Genomic DNA, 24,058 nt, shown 5'->3' on the forward strand with positions numbered 1-24,058 from the left:
TAACCAACCACGGATATCACAAAAGCTACTTAAAACGTTTCCATATCGTCGCAGATGACCACTGTCCCTGTGACGACCAAACGCCACAAACATGGGAACATCTTCTTACACAATGCCCTAGATTCGTCACACAACGCCACATCCATGAAACCACTTCTCGCTTGCTTAACGTAAATCCTTACAATCTAATAGATATAACCAAAAAAGAAGAAACTACCAATAGCTTTAAAATATACATAACCTATATAGTAAACAGCCTGAAAGATTTTAATAAATGAACAGTATGAACACCCACAAAATCTCCATCTAAAACACCGCATTGCAATTGGAGTAAACCGTTAGCACCAGTTGCAAGTGCATTTCAGTAGCACTAATATAAAAAAAAAAAAAAAAACTTTTTTTTTGTGTGTTGTGCCTCTGACTAGTTCTTTTAATAGTTAAGTAAGTGTTTTTCAAGTTTAAGAACCAGAACAAAAATTAAACAAACGGCATTAATTCTCACTCTTTTTATTTGCTATAACGTCTTTGAAACATTAAAATTCATCTCGTAAACGTCTACGTATTATAAATACAGATTTCAGAGTACCTCTTCACTAAAATCACAACATCGTTACATTAAAAACATTAATATTTACAATAAATAAACAAACTATATTTACACTAGTCTCATCGATGTTATATTAGATAAAATACCGATTATTTAAAATATGTTTTACATGATAGTAGGTAATAATACTTTAAACGAATGATTTTTCTCCTATTTATCAATACTAACAAATAGTAACTAATGAAAAAAAAGATAAATAAATTATACAACTCGACAGCAAATTCATTCTAAAAGAATTTTCAATCGATACTTGATATTTTTTACACACACAGTTTTAGAAAATATTTTAATTATTACAACGATGTAATTAATTCTAACGATTCAATTGTCAATTTCTACAAGAACAAAAATGAAGTGAAAATAGTTAAGTATCACACTTATGGCAGGATATACGTATACACGTAGAAGCTCAGGAATGTATAGGAATACAATACGCCCAAAAAAATAACAAATTTCAAATAAATATTAAAGGGAATATAACAGCTGCAAGCGGATAAATAAATGTGAATTAAAAACTATGATTGAAAATAAATAAAAATGACATGAAATAGTTAAATCAGTCCATGTAGTTTTTTTTTTATAATTTAAAACAAAAACATAAAATTGCAACAATGTAAATGAAAACAAATAAATGAAAATGTATCACAAGATTTGTTTAGGAGACAAGCTATCTTATATATTATAAGTACATTATGTACTAAAGACTTGATACACAAGTAATGAGCACAAAGTTTTTTGAATTGGGACATTTAAGTTAAACTAATGTTAACATCAATATTTTACATTTAAATTACTCTCTCTCTTCATGTGCTATTTTATTTTCTCTTAAATTACACTTTTACCATAAAGTAGAAGAAACTGCAGTAGGTCACATTTAACAATTTTCGAGAAGTGGAAAAAATAGGACATTTTGATACTTATAGTATTTACAAGACTTTCAATATTAAGTACATACAGTTCACCTACCACGACACGAAAAATCGAAATTGATTGTAACCCTTATACTGAAGGTTCAAAAATTAGAATCCTTTGGATAAATTCTACATTTTGTGGTAGGTTGAAGTGCTTGCCGCATATTAATCAAAACTTATCTTGATAAAATAATTTAAGTACTCCCTTGATCATCTTTTTGTCAAACTTGACTAAGCTACACAAATAATACCTGTGTGAAAGTTTTTAGTCAATTCTTAATGGAATAGACTCGTATTTAATTTGAAATGAACCTTAAAACCGTATATTTAACTTAAAATTCACACGATCGAATCATTAAGCGTTTCAGATTTAGACAGTAACGGCACACTACTATAATCTTTCAAATGCTCACTAGGTTTCTTAGTGCCATTATCAAAGGAACTTGCCGTCGGCATTTTAGCGATCCAATTATTATTACCTACTTTATTCGACTTGTGATTGCCTACCGAGTTCATCTGACAGTCCTTCAGTTTGACTCTGGGTTGGCTATGGCTAACGGAGTTGTGGTTGAGCGAATTTACATTGAGTGATATGGAATTGGCTACACTAACTTTGTCAAGTTCTTCGCTGTCATTCACTCCGTTGGTGACTGGATCAGGATCCGAGTGTTGTCTCTGCATTTTAAGGTTTTGCAGGAGAGGTTGAGCTTCTTTTTCCAGTTTGGCTATGTCGTTGCCTTTTTGGATGAAGACGCCTGATCCCCGTCTACTGGAAGACCTTGAGGTTTGGTCTAATCTATTTCTGAATGGAGTGAGATGAGATACTGAACTCTCAGTTGATTGTGTCTGAGCTTTTGTAAGTGATGGTTTTTCTTTAGGCGCGTTTGGATCTATAATTTCTCCCAGCAGCCAGTATGTTATTAGGATGCCCTTACCCTGAAACAAGATAAAAGTTTTTTAGTTTATTAATTATTAATGCAATTAAGTCTTGCTTGTGTAAAACTAGACTGTTCGCTTGGAGTTTGAATTTCATTCTGAATGATTTCCCAAGTGGAACGGAGTTACGAACATTGAACTTATTTAGTAGAATATTTAAGTTATGAATTTATACTTCAACCGTGCACTGGTCAAGCAGAAAACCAAAATAAAATATCCCGCTTGAAAATATCGCTAGTACTGACCCTGATACTGACACCAAAAGCTATTTTTCACTTCGTTAAAGTGCGATGCGTCACTTGCATCGTTTAATATTTTGAAAATACGCGTCTTGAGTTTAAACATTTTGTATTGCAGGATAAAATGGTAATCTTATCTTTTGATGTCAAATATTTATAACAAAACAAATATAGACCATAAATAGTTACTAAAAATGTACCAACTTTATAAATACATTTTCTTTTTCTCAGAATATTATGACATTTGAATCAATACTGAAATTCTCAGTAAAATATAAAGAGTTCTTTAAGAATTACTCATGTGCTAAGATGAGTTAAATAAATCTTCAATTTTCTTTCTTTGATGTGAAGCACATGAGTTATCAAATTATTCATATTTATCTGAGCATGAGTTGGAAATTCTGAGACATTTCACATAATTTTATTCTTGGTATCTTATAACGCTCGTTTTTGATGTTCTAAGCACGTATTTTAAGAAAAACATTAATACACCTTTGCAGAGGTTGACGTGTAGGTGACTGCTGAAAGTCGGATTTAAATGGTCTCCATCAAACATCATTTTTCATCAATGAACTCTTCTGCAATCTTTCATCAGGTACTTTGTTCATTTAGTCGATTATCTATATACAGGGTGTCCCAAAAACAATGGATAACCCTGTAACCATCGATAGGCTTCGCCATGGTCTAACGTCCAATTTTGACCCCTCTTTTAATAGCCCAGCTATCCCTTGTGATAAGGAAAAAAACTAGATTGAAAAGTATCCTCATTTGTAGAAATGGCATGAGAAAAAGTAATCGCAGGTGGCAATTTTCTAAAAATGCACAAAAACTTAAAAATCTTGAAAACGGTGATATTTTTACTGGGATCAAAATTGGACGTTACGTTACGACGGACCATGGCGAGGCCTATCGATGGTTACAGGGCTATCCATTGTTTTTGGGACACCCTGTATAACAGAGCTTCCTTGTTCTTCTTTCATATCTACGTTTTCCTTAAGCTCTACCAAATTCATGATTCACAACACCTAAGTTCTTAAGGTCTACAATGCCAAAGCACTTACCTCGTTTCTTAGTACACAGTACAACCACAACAGTAACTCACCTTCATAGCAACTTCTCCCCTGCATTCCAGGTGGAAGGTGCCGAATGTCTCGAGCAGAGCCCTCGTGTCTGGGGACACGTGGATCTTCAAGGCTTCTCCGTTGGACTCCATGCGGGAGGCCGTGTTGACTGTGTCCCCGAAGAGACAGTAGCGGGGCATCTTGAGACCTACCACTCCGGCTACGCATGGACCTGGAGGCAGACATTTAGTTTTAGTGCTTCAGAAAAAAAAAATAAAAAGGAACAAAAAATTCTGATTCAAATCAATTCCAAATCGTTTCTTGCGAGTCACATAAAAAATATTAAGAAACTTAGAGGATATATTATGATGAAGTATTTTATCAATCTGCTATTGGGAACTTTTTTAGTAATCTAACATAATACGTTTGCCAACCAGTTTACCAACTATAGCCTGACCAGGAACATAAAAACCCTCGCCATGTTGCGGAAAACTAATGGTACTAATTTCTTTTAATGGCAACAGTAACTGAAAACTTCATTGACATGTCACCTTGCATGTCAGTCTATTGCTGTCAAAGTGTAAACAAACTTTATTTTAAATGTACGCAACTGATTTTGTGAATTAAATTGCTAAAATCTTTTTATAGTCGTGAAAGAAAAGTGGTTCACAATGTGTTAAAGTATTTGACGAAGAGAAATACTAAGGGTTCGGACAATATTTTCATTGAATAATGTTTCCGACAAAGGTTGTCAAATTGACTGACATGTGTATCGTATAGTACAGTCCACTATGAAAATTAGCTGTGGTTTGTTTCAACCATTGAGTTATAATGTACTACGTACTAGAGAAGACATGTCAACTAGACTGTTTCTGGCACGTAAATAGGTCCACGGACCGAAATTCAATTAGTATGTGCTCAGCGGTTGCTGTGACAACACGCTTGAGTGCAGTTTTGTTTTTTGAAATATGCCATCCTATAGACGAAAATACTGTTCAAATAACTCCAGATACATATTAAGTAAAAATCAAGGAATGACTTTTTACCATTAAGTTGTACATTTATGCACTTTAAAACACTAATTTAATTTTAATTTGTTAATTACAAGGCGTCACCGCGGCGGCAGCCATTTTACGAAAATTTCAAAGAATAAAAATCGCAGACTTGACACTGACGCATAAATTAGTATACGAAAGGAAGGTTAAATACAGCAATAAAAAGATTTTTTTAAAGATTGTAAGCACTTTGTATTGCACAAATTACTAATAGTCCCGTCCAGCCCCTTGTGTTAAGCTAAATAAGCTTGGGTTACGGGTGGGCTCACACAATAGTCGTGCGGCATCATGGATCAAACTTGTTTGAATCTCACTGCTGTTGTTCGTATGCGACTGGTTAGTTAGTAAATCACCCTAATTATTGACACCTAGCTCACGAGATAGGCTAAAATTATAATAATTGTACAGTGTGTCTGGTCACCAATGTCCGACCCGTTAGGGCGCAGTAATATGATCAATTTAATCGACAAATCCAGTATTAAAAAATTACAGCTATTTTATTTTTTTTTAGTTTCTGAGTCCGGATGGATTCATTTATTTACCAAATCTACCAATGTACAGGACCTATGAGTATAAAAGTGATTCGTTCGACAGCTGAAAAAGTAAGCAATACGTTGTCATCAAAAGCTTCCATTTAAATTTCTTAGAAACACTTGGTAAAAAAATGATGCTTCTTTTTAGATTTTTCAATGTTACAAAAAACTAGAAAGTTTTACATTTTTAGATGCACTAAGTCATTAACTAAAAACTGATATACCTTGGCTTTAAATCAACTAGTCTAGGTGCTAGCTACACAGGAGATGCAGCGGTGAAAAGGAGAGGTGGGAATAGTCCCGTAACTTCTACCTCACAGCTATTATACGTGTACTCAACCACTGAGATAGTTAACAATAGAGACAATAAAATAACTGAAAGTTTCTGACTTTCAGTTATTTTATTGGTTCTGGAGTGAAGGCGTGGGTCATCCCTAGCTTTGTTCCTACCGTGACGAGAGGGATTTTTTCTAAAATCTCAAGATGGACTGACTGAAGATAGCAGGAAGACGCTGGGTGCAGGCCACTATCAACTGGGCGATGTGGAAATCATTAGAGGAGGCCTTTGTTCAGCAGTGGACGTCCAGTAGCTAAAATGATGATGACGATGTTTCCTTACAGTATCCAATTCAATAGGCAGAAACTAAACGTAAACGAAGTGTCGCCTCTGTAATGGTATCATTATCTATAACTCATAATATTTCGTGCGCTGTTGGATGACAGTTTTAAACTAGAGATGGGTAATTTTTTTATCGAATTAGAAAATACCAGTTAACGATTCTCAAGGCGATTATCGATTACATTAGATTTTAATCGGGAAGAAAAATAATTAATGGCTTAAGCATCAGTATGAAGCCCATACGCACTTGTAGCACAAGTAACACGATTGGCCTCAGTCCCCTCAGTTGTGAATTCGGAATCGCCAGTTGTAATTTTAAAATCGCATCACAGAGTGAAGTAACTAACACCAAAAAACGGCAGAGCGAAGTGATTTCGAATGTTTCAACTGCTACGTTTTGTCACTTGTCTAGGAGGGCTAATTTTAGTCTAAGGGAGGGGAGCTTAGATTACATTACAGGAAACGCACAATATAATAAAAGAAAATAATGTAAGTAGCTGAACCTTTTTGCTATTGAGCACCATGAAAATTTAACACAATTTAGCCGATTTGTTTATTTTCACAATCGTTTCCCAATGTCTATGATGAGGCGACCGCAGGAACGTCACTATTCGTGCAATGCTATCAATGAAGTACGACATTTTCTGGTGCAGATTTTATCGCCATAAATTATGAAACTTGATAGTCATGGATTTGACTGACAGCTGTCCGTCAAATTCCCGCCCCGCACCCCGCACTGTACATATTTTGTTCGCGATGTCTGTTCTATACGTAGTAATATTACTTCAATGGTTTCAACTAACTATTTTAAAATTTTTTGTCACTTTCTAAGTGTTGAATTTTATGGAATTGGGAAAGAAGTACCGAGTCTGAAGCGTTCATGAGCAGACATTGCAGTTGAATATTCAAGTTCTGAATTTGATTATTGATGAATAATAAAATAAATCCTACTAGCTCGATTGATGGTTTCATTTAATTTATTTAAACCAGGTTACCTATAATAATATGTTTTCGTTAATTCATGAAAATATCAAATTAACCCGTAATCCAGAGCCCCGATTACGGTAACTTTTATAACGTCTACAATCCAGACGCGTTTCTGATTCTGCGATACGATTGGTCAAAACAGCTGACGTACGCTGTTGAACGACCAATCGTATCGCAGAATCGAGAAGCGTGTCTGGATTGTTGACGTTAAAAATTACCGTAATCGGGGCTCTGAATCCTGATACATAAAGTTAGCCTATTAATTTAACACAGATACGACTGTACTCAGTGTTGCACTATCAAATGCAATTGACGCGCCACTATGCCAGGGTTTTTATGTTCCTGGTCAGGCTATAAACAAAATATTAAGATGGCAATTCCATTGTTAAAACTGCGAAAATTTACAAAAATACTGTTGTACTCGTAATATTCCGTGAAATAAAATAAAGCTACTCCGCACTTTTATTGCCCTCATAAATGCTTTCGGTTGAGTTACGAATGAAAATAAATGCTTCTGTTGCTTGTTCTGCTTTTTATGCCATAGTTTTGTTTGAACATTGTAAAATGATATCATACAGTTTTCATGATTTATAGACTAGTTCAAGGCAAATCACATCATGGACTAAACAAAAAACCTCTTCAAAATTCCTTTACTATCTTTGCGGTAACAAAACGGTCCATACGGCTTCATTGGCCGGACTAACAAAAGGTAATATAAAACCCACAACATTATGTGGGCATAACATACAACCACTATGCGCATTGACTTGAAAACCTGCGGTCCCCAAGATAACCCTGATTGTACTGACGACAGCACATCAAGTTAAACTTATAGATCCTATGGAGTTCTAATAAGAGCGATATTACAACTATAGTCTGGTGTGCTATACAAAGCTCAAGCCGTGAAACCGAGCGTTGAAGTGAAAACGGATTCAGTTCTCTGCAAGTTACTCCTAACAAACCATTATTGAATAGTTCCCAGTGGGATAATTTCGGAAACGCTATCAGAATATTCTCCACTTGTAGAATGTTTTAGATAACCGAATGAATAGAAGTATACCTGATAATGGAAACTTGAAATTCGCGTTGAGGATCTTGGCATAAGGGATTTTGAAAATCGGAAAACTTATATTTCACAAGTAGCGTAATTATATCCACGTATTAATTATCGCAGTTACGCAACCTAACTAAATGTCAAATCACGAATGTCACGTAGTTGGTATTCACGTGTCACACTTCTTGTCTAACCAATCCTCTATTAATCTAAACAGGTGAAATACTAATAAAATGTTCCCATTTGCCAGTTCCCTGATTTTCTCAACATCCAAACATTCGCACTTGGCAAATTAAAAAAAGTTTTGGCTATTAACAGCTTTGTGCGAGTCGGAGACAAGTTTTACGATTACCATTAAAACTTCACCGTGGAATTTTCTAATATCAATAAAGATTATCAGAGAGATGGGATGTGAAATTTCTGTGTAAAGCCTTCGTACACAAGGCTCCCAAATATTCGATACCCGACGATTTTACTCTTCTTCTTCTTCTTCCTCGGTCCCTCACTGATAAGGATCGCGACCACAGATAGTGTTCCTCCGCAGACTGCGGTCATAAGCTGTGTGGACCGCCCACCGTCTTCCTCACCGCGTCTGACTATCTCGTCTTTGGTATCTAATGAGTAAGTAATCAATGAACAAAAAACTCGATTCTTACCCAACAATGTGATCTATAAGCGACTACCGCAACACAAATTCTTAAAAGTTCGTAAACAGGCACCGAACGTAGCTCTTTGAGACCAAAGCCAAAATCGGGTATCAAAGATTTGTGTATCCCTGTGCACAAAGCACCTAAGTTATCGATATAATGTAGCTACAGGCGTTTTGTTTACTTTACGAGCGATAAAATAGCGAAACTTATAAAAAATCTTCTGTATAGAAAACCAAACATAAAACAAACAGTCTAAAGTTAGTCAGTTATAAAGTTTTCAAAGAGATTATGTATTTTGTCCTTCACGTGACTTTTTTTTAGATACTTTGCCGTGTTGAGTTTGCTACTTGCGTCTCCATATTGAAAGCAGTTTTGATAAATAGGAACTATTGAATTGAATTGAATTGAAAAAAAATATTGTCGGGCCGGGGTCCTTAATCATAACTTATGCCGATATTTAAAAGATATAAAACACTGTTTATAAAGTTACTCATCAACATATTGATTCAAAAGCGGCTATATTTCAAAAACTAGTGGGATCTATGGGACTTATTAACCTACGACCTTTTTTCTTAATGAACTGGTTTCGCCACTCAGCTATTGAAAATTGTTATAAAATTCCAAGAGTATTTACGCTGTATTTCATGTGTGACTTTGTCTTACATGCTAAAACCAGGCCTGTTCATCTCCGCGAGTTTACATCGAAAACAAAACACGCACGATGGCCCACCTACGCCCACGACGTTTGTCAACAAAATGGTGCTTGACTCTTGAGACAGGCTAAATTACACCATATTGTTAATTACATAGAACATACATTTTTTTAAATACGTTCGCGAAGTAAAACTTCTGTACGTAGTACCAGGCCTGTTAATCTCCGCGAGTTTACATCGAAAACAAAACACGCACGATGGCCCACCTACAGGATACTATTCGACATTGACTCACGCACGCGTATTCTTGTGTATGATGGAAGAAAATAAAGAAAATGGTGTACTAAATACTGTGCAGTATTTAACTGCCTAAATAATAATAAAAACACAGAATGTACTTTTTTAAGTTGCCTCAAGACACTGAGAGGTAAATAAGTAGTTAATATTATTCATGATAATTCATGCTAAATCATTCATTTATTTCCTCCGCCATTTTCCGCAGTTTGGCACATCACGTCACATCATTTTACCGAAGTCAGCCCTATAGCTTCGGCGCAGTGCCGATCACTGACGTTTGTCAACAAAATGGTGCTTGACTCTTGAGACAGGCTAAATTACACCATATTGCTAATGACATTGAGGATACATTTTTTTAAATACCTTCGCGAAGTAAAACTTCTGTACGTAGTACTTATTATTATTCTGTGGTAGTACTTATTATTATTCTGTGCTAAAACTAACATTTCTGTTCTAAACATTAAGCTCCTAATTATTTTATTATGGATCAATGTCTATATCGTAACTTTGCTTTCTATATTAAATCCAAACGCTTTTTTTGTTGAATTATCTACTGTTCCATTTGTGCTATGTCATAACTTCACAAAAACAGAAAATAATTTTCACAGAACCTCTTCGTATACAATATTTTCCGGCCAAATGTGCGGTGCGCGCTCGTCTCATTTAACCGCAAGTGCTCTAAAAAATAAGCTCAAATCACCTGTGAAATAACATTTCGCATTTCATTTGGCTTAATGATACTCGAGTTGATTCAGGAATTCCTACTTGAAATTGTATTTGAAGGAAGTTTATGTTGTTATTGTACCAAACAGATTTTATTTTATTTATTTAATTGGACAACCAACAAGATATTATAAACTAAAAGAAAAACAATATTTACAAAGTAAACTTAATCTAAGTGCTGATTTTTCCAAAAGCGGAGGACGTTCTCAATTTGTTTGTATGTTTAGTTTATTAAGTAGTTAAAAACGAATCCAAAGATTTTAATTAAAAATGATAAATTGTTTTTGATAATAAATTTATGTAAGTTTTAAATATACTAAGCACAAGTTTTAATTGGCCATAAATTTTAAAATGTTACAACTTTGTTGGTTTTAGCTACTTAAATTATATTAGTTTAAAAACTAATAATGTTACTTTGTTCCACTAAAAGTATTAAAACAATTCAAAAGTACTAGTTCTCTACTTCATTCAAATAACTATTTGAATAGATCTGAATAATTTATTCGGGTTTCACAATGTATGCTGAATTTCTTTGTCTCGAGAATTGGGTTTTGCTCGCACAATATTTCGTATTGGCAGTTCGTATAAAATATTGAAACAAAATAAAATTTCGCAAGAAGTTGGGCAGAAACTTGCGCTAACTCGGACACTGAGGCAGGCGTCAAAAGTTACTTACCTATTTATTTTAGTAAATAAAGAAAAAGCACAAAAACAGCCTTCGCTAATCTAGTTAAATTAGTTACTTTTAATTAGTATTCATGAATTTTGTTTAAAATTCCTAAAGGTTTGCACTCTGGAAATTAATTCACGTTCAATTAAGTTTTGTGTTCTAATTTTGATACTAAGCCAGTGGTTGGGTCTTAGTTTTTCAAAAAGGACGTTATCCTTTTAGGCTGAGTTGCACCACCTAACTTTTTATCAGATTCATAAAATATGTACACTACATTATATGGATAAAAAGGGATATTTACGAAATACTCGGTGCCTTTTTTAATAGCCTTTTTTTAAACCATACGCCTAGACGTTACATCGCAATATAATTTAACTCCATCTAGAAGTTTCTATGTTTGTCTCACTCCACAAACTTTTCAAATAGAAAATAATACTAAATTATTCTCTGTATTGTATTATCTGCTTTCTTATTCAAAAGGTTTTTTGGGATCGTGATCATGTCAAGAAATGAGGCACGTATCTACAACGAGTAATCCTTGCAGAATAATAAGTAGAATAAGAGAGGAGCTTTCGTTTCTTATTCAAGATAAGATGAGTTAAGCAGAACAGTAACTGTTGATTGATAATTTAATTAGAAAATGTTGTACATGTGTGACATTATTTAGAGGACTGAATACCTACATAGACATACACAGATTAAGAAAATTGGTTCACGAAGGGACATAATAAAAAAAGTAAAGAAAGCTATTCAATTACCATTAATAGGACCTTTTTGACTTTTGTATCGTTTTGTATATCTAATCATGTCAGTGCTTAATCATGGTAGAAGCTATGGTAGGCAAACTCATGCAGTGTTCTTTAGCGATAATAATTGTTGGTGTCGCGTGGCGTAGCGTTGTGTAGCGCCATGTAGCGTTTTGTAGCGCGTATAAAGTTTTGTGTTCACTTGGACGTGGTCTTACTTAATCCTTACTAACTGGATGAGCGCCATGTAGCGTCGTATTATCGCCTTTTCGATTAGTTTAAACATGCGAATAGTATACTAATTGGATGCTGAATCTACATACAATTTATGTGCAAGTTTAACCTTCTTTCCTCTGAAACTACTTAGGAAAAATCTACAGACACAATTACTTTCTTTTACATTTTTACTCACCCGAATGGAGTCCTATCCTCAATTTGAGCTGGTCATGAGAATCGATCTCATGACCAGCTCAAATTGAGGATAGGATTGACCTGATGCGGAACAGTTTGACAGGAGCTATACACATTAATTTCACATCTTTGCTTACCCGAATGGAGTCCTATCCTCAGCTTGAGCTGGTCATGAGGCCGGTGCCTGATGCGGAACCGTTTGACAGCATCCAGTAGAGCTAGCGCCATCCGCGCCACTTCACAAGCGTGTCGCGTGCCGTTGCGTTCTGGCAACCCCGATACCACCATGTACGCGTCGCCTATGGTTTCCACCTGGTGTAATAAATTATAAATGAGAATAGTTATCTTGACGACATCGTATTAGCTTTCGATTCTATACAAATACATTCATTTATAATTTTTATTACTAAAATTTTTTGATAAATTTAGGACCTCGTAATGGTGTTAGATTCTACAGGTTGAGCGTGTTTCATGAATATTTGAGTCGTCTATATTTTTAGTATGAATAAAATAATATGGATTGTCTTCAGGTATCATTCTTTGGTCTCAAGCTAAGCATAGCTTAAACTATATCAGAACTTCAACTATAATTGTTCCGGAATCTAGTTAAGATTGCGTATGTACTTCACTTTTACATTAGCTCCTATCGGAATTCGAACCTACCGCAATGGCATTGTTTGTAGGCTCTACCGGGCTTACAGACAGTGCTGATTCAGTCGACATTTTGGCACATCATTAAAGACGAAGAAAAATTTTTAAGGGGCAATAAGGTACACAGTTGATACAAAATCTTACCTTATAAACGTCATAGTTCTCAACAATGGAATCAAAGCAGGTATACAGGTCGTTTAGCAAGTCCACGACCTGCATCGGAGTGGAGGAGGCAGACAGGGCGGTGAAGCCGACGATGTCAGAGAAGTAAATGGTGACTTGCTCGAAGGTTTCTGCCACTACTGATTGGCCATGGATCAGCTGAGAGGCCACTGACCTAGGATGGAAAATATAACATTTTAAACTTTCGCGTTCCATTTAAATGAAAATAAATAAACAACAGCCGAAATGTCAAGCCGTGAGGCTGGTTTTAGTGTCACGCGGACTGTCCGGTGCGGACCCGCTCCGCACGGCCAATCTGTATGAACTTCTGCGGAGCGTTTTAGAGTAATGCGGTCCGGAGGAACCGCTCCGCTCCCTAGCAGTTCATACAGATCGGCTGTGCGGAGCGATCCGCACTGACAGTCAGCCTGAGTACTTGACTAGGATGAAAAAGTTTGAAATTATAGCTGTAAGGAAAATAAAATCATCATCATCATCTAAGAGGTCTATAGTTATTAGGATTTATGCAAGAGATACATTTAGAATATTTTTTTTTAAACTTATAAAACGAGTTCTTGTACTACAAATTAGCCATTTCTCACAGATAATTTAAAACGAACTTAATTTTTGGGATAAAATTTACCAGCATATTTTATTTGCAATTTTTTTCGTTTCAAAAGCAGTGGCATGCAATATCGTATTTACCACATGACTATTAACAATTTTTCATTCAATTAATACAATATTTTTAAACCTTTATTTCGCTACCTGACTGTGTAATAAACTACCCTTTTTCCGCTTTGTAAATCAATACCTATTCTAATAATAACAATTGATGACCTCTAATTGTTTGATATAAGACCAAAAAGGTATTACTAAAGAGCCAATAAAGTCTGAGCACCATTTTATTGGATGCCGTCAAGAGTAATCAATCTAAAGTTGCTTTGAAACTGAAGTACCACTATCCCTCAAAGTGCCGTTATATCGTGTCACCCTCAAAAGGATTCCGATCTTAGCGGATATCTCGGGGTCTATTCCACTTTGATCACCTGGCTTTGATCACCCAGGTGATCAAAGTGAGTTCAAACGACTATTTGGTGTCCTTTGATCACCCATGGATGAGATGATCTGGGTGATCAAAGTGGACTCCAGTTTTATTAATATTTTAGTTTCCTTTGATCACCAAAAATAAATTACACCTCCTCTGAATAGTCTCATGTCCAATTGTTATTACTTACATAATTTGTTTTGTAACATTTTTGATATTTTCTAAAAACCGCAACAAACAAATTGGACATGTATGTGACTATTCGGTGGTGAATTTATTTATAGGTGATCAAAGGACACCAAATAGTCGTTTGAAGTCCACTTTGATCACCTGGGTGATGGTGATCAAAGTGGAATAGACTTATCGGTACCTAGCTCCCTCGGGATAGCTGTTCGAGAACTCATTAAGTAGACAATAATTTGAAACTAGATATACTTATTCCAGAATTCAGATTTAATTTAAGTTTTGAAGTGCTAATTTGAGAAAGTTCGAATAATTTTGGCGCAGTTGTGACGTTTCATCAAAAAGTTTAAGAAGACTCTATTGACTTAATGAAAAAGAGGTAGCGTTTCATAATTTGAGTCAGCCCTCAGTAAGCCTCACTCTTTACGCCAGTGATTTTCCTAATGTTCTAGTTAAGAATGTATGTAATATAAACAGAAAAAGCAAAAAATGAGCTATATGATTATCTTTTTTGACAACTATTACGCTCTCTCACTTACGATAGAGCTTTTTAAATTCTGTTTCAGCGTTTGAAATCCTTTTTGGCCACTTTGGCCTTTGAATAGTTTGAAGCCAAAGGTGCCTTCAAAAAGTCACTAGTACATTTTTTCTGCATCACGAGAAAAAGAGCAAGATAGAACGTCGCCTGGAATTTAATATCACTTACTTAGGTAGCAATTGATACAGAAGCTCCTCGCATTTTTTCTTCTCTTCCAAGTAGTCTTTAGTTCGGTCTTCGACTAACATCTCCAAGTTGTTAGCATACTGCTCCATACGGGATAGTAAGTTGTCCAAAATATTGCTGCTTTCTTGCGTCCTGTGAAAAATATAGTTCTTACTTCTTACTTTCGATCGTGTGACGTAAGATGTTTTATCATCAATTCTAGATTTTAAAGAAATAAATTTGGTCAATAGACACTTTACAAAAATAAAATTAAGTACATGAAGAAGTCTTTAAGGTGCCAACTTAATAAGTATTCTTTCCGAAAATGTTTTCACAAATAACTCAAATAACTTTGTAGAAAATTATGACGTGCAAAAATATCTAAAAATACCACCCTTAATATTTATCTTGGCTAAGTATATTTTTAATCTCAAAATTTCCAGCGAAGAATTTCTTTATGCACAATGAAAATTCCTTAAGGCCGGGTAGCAGAGAAAATGGCGAAAATGAGGTTTTCATTTTTCATTTTTGAGGTACTAAACAGTAAAATTAAAGGCTAAGATTTTTTTTGGGCATAGTTGAGGATATTTTCTAGGGCTATTAACGGATGGAAACACGATTTGATGAAGTTGACTCGATAGAATAAATTCCCAAAGTTACCTCTATTCGTTTTCTATTTATGGTTTTATTTTTTAAATAAGCGATTTGAGATTCTGAATCTTATACTAAACTAAAGTTCAGAAATAACTTGAGGGCTTTTAACGGATGAAATTTTTATATTGCGTCTTATTTAGTTACTATGTTAAAAAATGTGGAAAAAATCGCCCATGACGGCTTGGACAATCTCAATCAGTCGCGCGGTGGCGCTTACGGAGGACGGACGCGTGTCAGTTTTTTGGTCGTGACAGTTCGCGATTTGTCAATATTTTTGACAATGATGACTTTGATGAGTCACAGTATAATAATATCAGTGTTACTGGAGAAAGCTTAAATTCAATTCAATTTTGTCTACCTATTGAAATTTAAATCGTTGGCATCCTTTTAAACTAAGACTCTACTCATGATAGTACATTCCTCAAATATGAGACAAAACCAATGAGTTAAAATTACATTTTAATAGTACTTACATACAATCGTCTTACACTCTTTAGAAGAGCACACTGACACAAATAAATAATAAAAAATTAGGTCAAATATAGGGGCAGCTGCACGTCACTGAAAGACGATTCTGTTTACTCGGCATCTGGGCTGGAGAACATGAATCCTTGCTTACAGATGCAGGTGTAAATAGAGTTATAACTGGACAAATTTTACATGAAATGTTTAAAAGAAATCAGTTAAAAGACACATACATGGAATACCAATAAGGTTGCGGAGGGAAAGCTACCTATTATAAACTAGCGGCCGCCCGCGACTTCGTTTTACCCCCGTTAGATATGATGTTTTACCTCGTTGTTGAAAGATGGCGTTTCACGGCTTCCCCCGAATGAATATTTACGAACGTCATACCGTAGTTTGTCCAGTGCTGTAGATTTTAACCAATGACGATAGATGGCGCTTTTTAGACACGTCTTATTTATTTATTGAAATTTATTCGTCATAATGTTAATCTGGGTTATAAACAATAATACTGTAAAGTTTCAACAAAATCCGTTCAGTGGTTTTTGCGTGAAAGAGTAACAAACATCCAGACATCATGACATCCAGACATCCAAACTTTCGCCTTTATAATATTAGTAGGATATTTCACAATCCAAACTAATATTTACTATTTAGTATTTACTTACAGTAAATATTAGTTTGGATTGTGAAATATTTAAAATAAAAAAAAGAATAAAACAAAATAGGGTTTCAAATTACCTATCTATATCTAATATTATAAAGAGGTAAAGTTTGTGTGTTTGTATATTTGTTAAATTGTAAGGGGTAATCTCGGGATCTACTGAAACGATTTTAAAAAAATCTTTCACCAATAGAAAGCCACATTATATCTGAGTGTAATAGGTTATATAAAAACCGAAAAATTCCACGTGGGCGAAGCGGCGGGCGGAAAGCTAGTTTATTTATAATTATGTAAGAGCATAATTATTAAATTCGAAGTCAAACATTATTTATTTGTGTGGACCTATATTAACGAGAGATTACAAGGCGTCAAATATTTCAAGATAAAAATTAAAAATTATTTATAAAGATGAATTTTGCTTTCATGGAGCCTTTACCTACTCTGACAAATTAAGACTTAGAGAAGAAACTAATAATAAAACTATTTAACTGTCCTGCAATGAAAAGCTTGATCGGGTACAACACCTCAAGTTATTTCAGAACTTGATTTCATTAAAAGACTCCGAATATCAAATCGCTTAGGTATCTAAAGTCAAACGATTCTGAAATGTCAAGTGGCATAAAGTTGGGACTAATGAATAACCCATTAAGATAGTAGCGCCCTCCTGTCAATGACATACTGGATAGAGTATTGGACAACTGACGGATATCGTAGAGACCTGAAAGTTGGAAGGTGTGTTCTTTGTATGACGTAGGCATCTCATAAGAAAAGATTTTCCGAAATGGGGTCATGAAATGAAGGGGGTGAAAAAAGGGGGCAAAGTTTGTATAGGACAAAGTGATTCCTTGGTTCAATCTACTTGAAATTTAGCTTAACAATTCTTTAATATAATTCATGAAAGACGTGTGGAACGGGTAGAAAGTAATTTTGGCAGTCATTTTCTTCAAAGTTGATATCAATACTACTTAGTGCCTTTGATTTAATTACTTTTTATTTTTACAAGTGTTTGAAAACTCCATGTCGGGACTTCTTGGCGGGAATCTGAAGCGTCATGTTAGCGGTTTTGTTTTATTTCCTCAAATTCGTGTGTAATAATGGTGGATTATTAACCTAGTAATTTTCGATACAGAACCCAGTACATACGTCATACATATTATAGAAAGAAAACACCCAGACCAATACAAACAAATATGTTTCTGCAATTTTAGTATGATATTTTTATTTATTAATAAACAAAGAGACTGAACAAAATTGATGCGTGTACTGATTAATGTTATTAACCACATGCAAAGCTTCGTGAATTGCAACAACTATAATTTATTATCCAAGCTCTAAATAATCGCTACTAAGAGTAACTTATCATAAAATGTTTTTCCAATCGCTCAAGCTCCCAAGGGCCTACCGATAGGTCGGGTGACGTAATCTTGAAATTCTTTAAGCCGGCGCAGAACTTCCAGAAGTTCGGGCGACGCCACGGCCACTTTGAACCGTGTTTACTTCTGCAGTTATATTTTATATTTATTCGATTCTAGAAAATATTCCCAAAAAGTCTGTAAGGTGTTTTAATTTGTATCACTTGGATATGATTTGTATTAGAAAGTGTTGTGAGATGTGACGCTTGAAGGGAAGCAAGTCAACCTAGCCTAACCAACTGCGTATTTCTATACTGTGTAGCTGGAAATTGTGGCGGGAGCTCTTTGGCGCGCTGTCTTCGGCGAAGAATTGCGCGCGCAGATTTTGACAGCGCGAAATACCTACTTTAGCAGAAATACCAAGCCTTAAGTGGCTTGTGCAAACTTTCTAAAATGCTCTTTGAGGGTGAGATAAGCGAATCTACTTTATTTTTCTTAAAAAAATATTAATTGGCTCAAATATCACTTTATTCGCGTTAAACTGAACTGGTTAGAAACCAATATCTTTTGATATCTGGATTAGAGTGATCAATTAAATGTTGAAATTTTTATTCGACTTGATTCATAAAAGGCCCTTAACATTATTGTTGGTAAAATTTAATATTAAGCTTGAAGAATGCTTTGTGGTAGAAACCAGTGAAACTTTTTCCCGGAAAATTAGCGACTTTCTCCACATTTTTTGTGTAATTTGGGATAAAATTACATGAAACCGAGCTCTGTAAATCACTCACGCTCTGATGAGTCAGAGTGTTGAACAGACGATACCGTATCAACGTAAATAAGTACTGTGGCTTATTTTTTATCAAAAGAGATGTAATTAGATAGGTTCTATTTTATAAGCTAAATGTAAATAATTACTTTTATAATAATCTGAAAATTACAAAAATATCGCCTTTGAAAGTATTATTGAAAGTGAAGTGAAATTTCCTCAAAAGAGCTTTCAGTACTGGAAAAAATGCAGCTAGTTTTCACCAAGGCATAGCGGAGCGGATAAGGGTCGGGTCGTCAAATTTTTGTATAGAACTTGACAGCGGTGCCGGCAACAACGGCAACAACAATGACAGGTAGCATTTATCATTCTTATATTATGGAGTAGTAAATAAATAGTTGTAAACCACTGCCACAGGACGTCCACTGCTGAACATAGACTTCCCCCAATGATTTCCACAATGGGCAGCAGTGGACGTCTTATGACTGAAATGATGATGATGAAACCACTGACTTGTTAAGCCTTCTAATAGCGCCCTTCAGATGCGCGAAGTCGGGTCTCTCAGTCGGTTCTTCAGCCCAACACCTGCGCATGAGTTCAGTCGCGTCGTCCGCGTCGCACGACCGGTGGTGGGACGTGTTGGGGCGGAGGCCGCTAGCGATCACTGTCTCTATGATTTCTGGGTGAGGGTAGATGAAGTCATTTTTAGCCCTTAAAGCCAAAGCACACTAGCGGTGCGGCGAAATCTTTGCAGTGCGGCGCTGCAACACATCGTGTGCTTTGGCTCTTAGCAGAGTAAATACAAATGAGTAGGTTATCTCCATAGAAACGCACCGAGAGCGGTTTTTATGTGAGCGCGCCAATACGTATATAACCTACTCATTTGTATTTACTCTGCTCGTAGTAAATACTTGAGATAATGTATAAGTATACTTACATTTATCATTCAGAAGGAGCATTATTATCTAAAGTTTAGGTAGAGTGTCGTCACTCAGGTAATTTTGTAATTATGCTTCATTTAAGAGATAAGAATTTAATTAAATGAATCTTATCTTAATACAAATGGAAGTCTAGCTAACAATTCGGTGCTTTTATGTCAAGCATTTGGCCATTCACGTATTCGTATAAACACACCAAAAACATTCCACACACTTTCGCTACAATATTCATAAATCCAGAAAATTCCCGAAAGTCCCATTCCAACATCAATCATCCCTTACCTTTGGGTGACAGCTCGATTCCTGGTCCGAGCCAGAACGCCCCCTGGCGGTTCACGATCTCATGCATGATGATCCCGAAGGAGTAAACATCCCCTTTTTGGGTCCCTTCCGGAGGCGGTTCCGGGAGGCGAAGCAGTTCGGGTGACGTCCATAGAAGACCTAAAGATTTGTTAAGTCAATAAGGGCTATTTTAATATCAAATAAGAAAAGTTTAGGTAGTAGTAGAATTGGGGATTGTGGGTAAAAGACAAGTTAAAGTTTATCTGACATAGAAAAAACTATGGTTTTGGGACTTAAAAAGTCCCAAAACGTGACAATAAGTTATATAAAAACTACAAGTTTAGGTCTTGGACAGTGATATCAGGCAGAAAAATTCACTGTATATGTTTGATTGCATAATTTTAGTTTAAAACTTTATTACAGACCGATGAAACTGCCCTTAAGAAGCAATATAACTGACGCTGAATAGTCCTGCGTCACGTAATCGACGATATTAAAGAGTAGTGACAAAGCCATATCTTGTAAATTGAAAACGTGCAATATCTATAAAATGAGCAGACTTTTTCTCACTTACGAGTCCAGTAGCTGTGTGCTCTTGTGTCTTTCTCTGATGTCCTCAAAGCGTGCAGACCAAAGTCCGTGATCTTCAGTACGAAGCGAGAATCCACCACGCAGTTACTCGACTTCAAGGCGCCATGCGATCTGATGTCGGTGCCATGGAGATAATGCATACCCTGTCAAAAAAGTTTCATCATCATCATCGGGTCATATGCCCGTTTTCACCATCAATTCCTAATTTTTAAGTGACCCCTATATTAAATTGAAATTAGGGATTGATGGTGAAAACGGGCATAAGTCTCTCTGCTGCCCGACCCTGTATAATTTACCAGAGCCAAATTTGAACTACACAGTCAGAAAACTACAGTTCTTTATAATAACAAACAGGTATTTTTATAGTTCTTACAGCCAATAATGGATTTTATAATTATATCATTTCAATCTCGTAAAATAACAGCCAAAGGGGCAAAAAAAGACAGTTAATCACTTCACTAACGTGAAGAGGTCAAATCAACCTTCATTCATTTTCCACCAAGAATTCATGATTTAAAATTAGAAACAGTCTAAAAGGACGTTTTCAATAACTTAATTTTCCTATGAAAAATGTCGGCAAAGTTTCCAATCAGTCTTTGTGGGGCTTAAAATATTTATTAAATATAACTCATTGGAAGCAATCTATTAAAAGGCATAAATCGGTGGAGTCTTCTGATTTATCTATACAAGAGAGAGAAATTAATAAAGGAAAGTTTTCTCAGTCATTCAGGTACTCTCTGCCTAAACAATTTTCGAAAACAACTTGACCCATAAAGCTGAAATTGGGCAGACAAAGAAAAGCAATCGAGATTAATTATTAATATAATACCTACACGTGTCTTTGTATTTGAAACTTCTGGTAGAAGAAATGGGAAATTAAGGTATTGGGCTTTTAGAAAACGAAGCCGCGGGCTACCACTAGTCTAAATACAACACTAAGCACAGTAAAGGAACATGATTCTCATTTTTTGTAGCAAAATCATACCTAGTAACCACTGCATAAGATAATCCCTTGATATACTGCTGTCTGATATGTTCCACTTTGAACCTCGAGTCTGGCTGGCTCAGGGAGATATCACATATTTTGACAATGGCTTTTGATACAGTTCAATGAACAGACTTTGACGAATTTCTGCTTCATGCTTCGGGATTGGAAATCCTTTGACGTAGAAGACTCGTAATATCTCCACCAAAAAGCGGAGCATGGATCGAATTTGTCATTTTGTGGGTATTTCTAAAAACGAAGCTCATTGCATTTATGCATTGGTCTGTTCATGCAAAATTAATACAATGAGTTTATTTATTATCATTCATTAACTAATTATTGTCAATTCATAATTCATTAGGGTCTGATTCATTTCAATAAACAATACAATGTTTCTTATGGAAATATATTTTCAGATAGATTTATGCAACATGTAATTTGTTTATACGACATTTTGAATCTGTTATAGCACTACACATTTCCATAATTTAATTTGTAAATTGGTAATTTCATTTAGAAAGGAAAGCAACAGGAACAAATACAAAATTATCTAACAAAACTTAAACGATTAGAAATGACCAAACTGTTATTTTTTTTAACAAAAATAAAAGTACTCACCCGCACAATATCATGCATCAGACTGACTTTGAACATCCAATCCAACTTGATCGTTTCATTTTCCAAAATATCCTGCAGCGATCCTTTAGGACAGTATTCTGTCAGCAAACAGCAGTGAGGCGGATCAACGCACGCGCCGTAAAACCTTGCCAAGTGATCGTGTTCCAGATCTTTCATCTTTTTTAGTTCTAGAAGGAGAGGTCTAGTCAAGTCTATGCGTTGTTTATCCACTTTCTTTATGGCAACTCGGCAGCCTTTGTAGTATCCTCGACGAGTGAACACTTGTCTATCACCCGGCAGAGAAGTAGCTTCGTCTGAGTAGGCAGTCTGTAAAGAAGTTTGATATTAATAATCTTCAATTCAGCACATATCATCATCATCATCATTATCATCATCATTATCATCATCATCAACATCATCGTCTACATCATTTCAGCTACAGTACGTCTTCTGAACATAGGCCTCCCCCAATGATTTCCATATTGACCAGTTGGTAGCAGCCTGCATCCAGCGTCTTCCTGCTATCTTTATGATCAGGTATAAGCAATGTACTCTAAGTTCCGTATCTCTTCAATAGAAAAACGCCTTTAATATTTCTCCGACTAAATACCACCCATATAAAAAATAATACTACAGCAAACCCATTTGCAGGAATTTATCAAACGGCTCCCGTGAAATATGTGATAATCCCGAATTCTTTTCGGATGGTTTGAGGAAAAATACAATAAAGGATCAAAGGAAATGATTACTTGCTTTGCTACGCACATCGATAGGCATGAAATCCTTTACAAAAGGTAATAAAAGTTCTTCAAGGGCAGTGTATTGAAGGGCTAATTTTGGTAATCTAATTGATATAGTAAGGGCTCAAACTAGAAATAAATTGAAGAAGTTAGAAAAGGTTTTCTTCAAGTTCGGATATGGGTACAAAAAGTGCAAATAAGGTAACCAAAAATGTTTCCCTCATTTCAGGTTTGTCGAAGCACAGTTGCTGTGTGAACTGGATATTTCTTAAACATTTCGATGGGTGCCTGGAATAAAGCCGCAATCGACAAAACACAATTTTACAGGAGAAGAGATTTAGTGAAATTTTTGAATAATAACTAAACTACGAGGCGTATCCAAATGGTTTGTATATCAAACGATGCGTTATTTTTTCTGGAGTAACATATAATGTGCATAAGGTTATAGTGCTTAGAATATACCTTAAAAAAGGTAGAAATACATATTGCCGCTTCATACATTGAAAGTCGGTTCCGTAAGAGTCCATTGTGGTTTTATTCCGGTAAAAAGTGCAAAAGTAATCATACAGCAATAGTGCATTGCAGCGTTGTGCGCTGATCTGAAGGATGTATGGCGAATACAGTAATAGCGGTTTGCTTGAATTTAATGATCGACTTGGAAAATGTACTGGTGAATGCTGTGTACATTAGCTATATGTTCATATGGTCCGTATCGAAATGAGAACAAAGTTGAATATCTAGAGTGTTTAGTTAATATCTCTATATAAAGTAGTGGAATTCATTAGTACATAATGATAATATTATAATATTACACGCTTTTGCCCGCGGCTTTTTCGTAGTTTAGAAGTTATCAATAATTTTGTAACTTTTTTTCAATTTCATGACCTAGTAGGCTTTAAAAAAACTTATCTTTATTTCGGGTTGACTTATCTTAGATTTCTTTATTTTGACAATATCGCTATTAATTGCAAATGTTTGAAAAAAATATTCACCTTCCTATCTTTGATGCAAGATTCAAAATTTTTGCTAGAAACATAAAAAAAATGCTTTTAGCAGAACATTCTCAAAATTTCAACTTAAATGTTTAAATAATAAAAAATG

At 35.3% G+C, this 24,058-nt stretch overlaps 1 protein-coding gene across 5 annotated transcripts in view; it reads right to left on the reverse strand.

Moving 5' to 3' along the window:
- Positions 1-491: 491 nt before the first annotated feature.
- The window catches only part of LOC135081620 (atrial natriuretic peptide receptor 1-like), a 407,345-nt gene continuing 383,778 nt past the window's right edge, over positions 492-24,058 (reverse strand). For all 5 annotated transcript variants that reach the window (XM_063976371.1, XM_063976372.1, XM_063976369.1 and 2 more), the window contains 9 exons: positions 22,218-22,544; positions 20,598-20,757; positions 20,024-20,182; positions 19,317-19,482; positions 14,903-15,052; positions 12,948-13,140; positions 12,290-12,464; positions 3,796-3,986; positions 492-2,454 (listed from right to left, as the gene is read on the reverse strand). In XM_063976371.1, coding sequence (XP_063832441.1) covers positions 1,858-2,454; positions 3,796-3,986; positions 12,290-12,464; positions 12,948-13,140; positions 14,903-15,052; positions 19,317-19,482; positions 20,024-20,182; positions 20,598-20,757; positions 22,218-22,544 — 2,118 coding nt within the window. In that variant the 3' untranslated portion in view covers positions 492-1,857. The remainder of the gene's footprint in view (positions 2,455-3,795; positions 3,987-12,289; positions 12,465-12,947; positions 13,141-14,902; positions 15,053-19,316; positions 19,483-20,023; positions 20,183-20,597; positions 20,758-22,217; positions 22,545-24,058) is intronic.

The sequence above is a fragment of the Ostrinia nubilalis genome, chromosome 20, assembly GCF_963855985.1.
Source record: "Ostrinia nubilalis chromosome 20, ilOstNubi1.1, whole genome shotgun sequence".
NCBI lineage: Eukaryota > Metazoa > Arthropoda > Insecta > Lepidoptera > Crambidae > Ostrinia > Ostrinia nubilalis.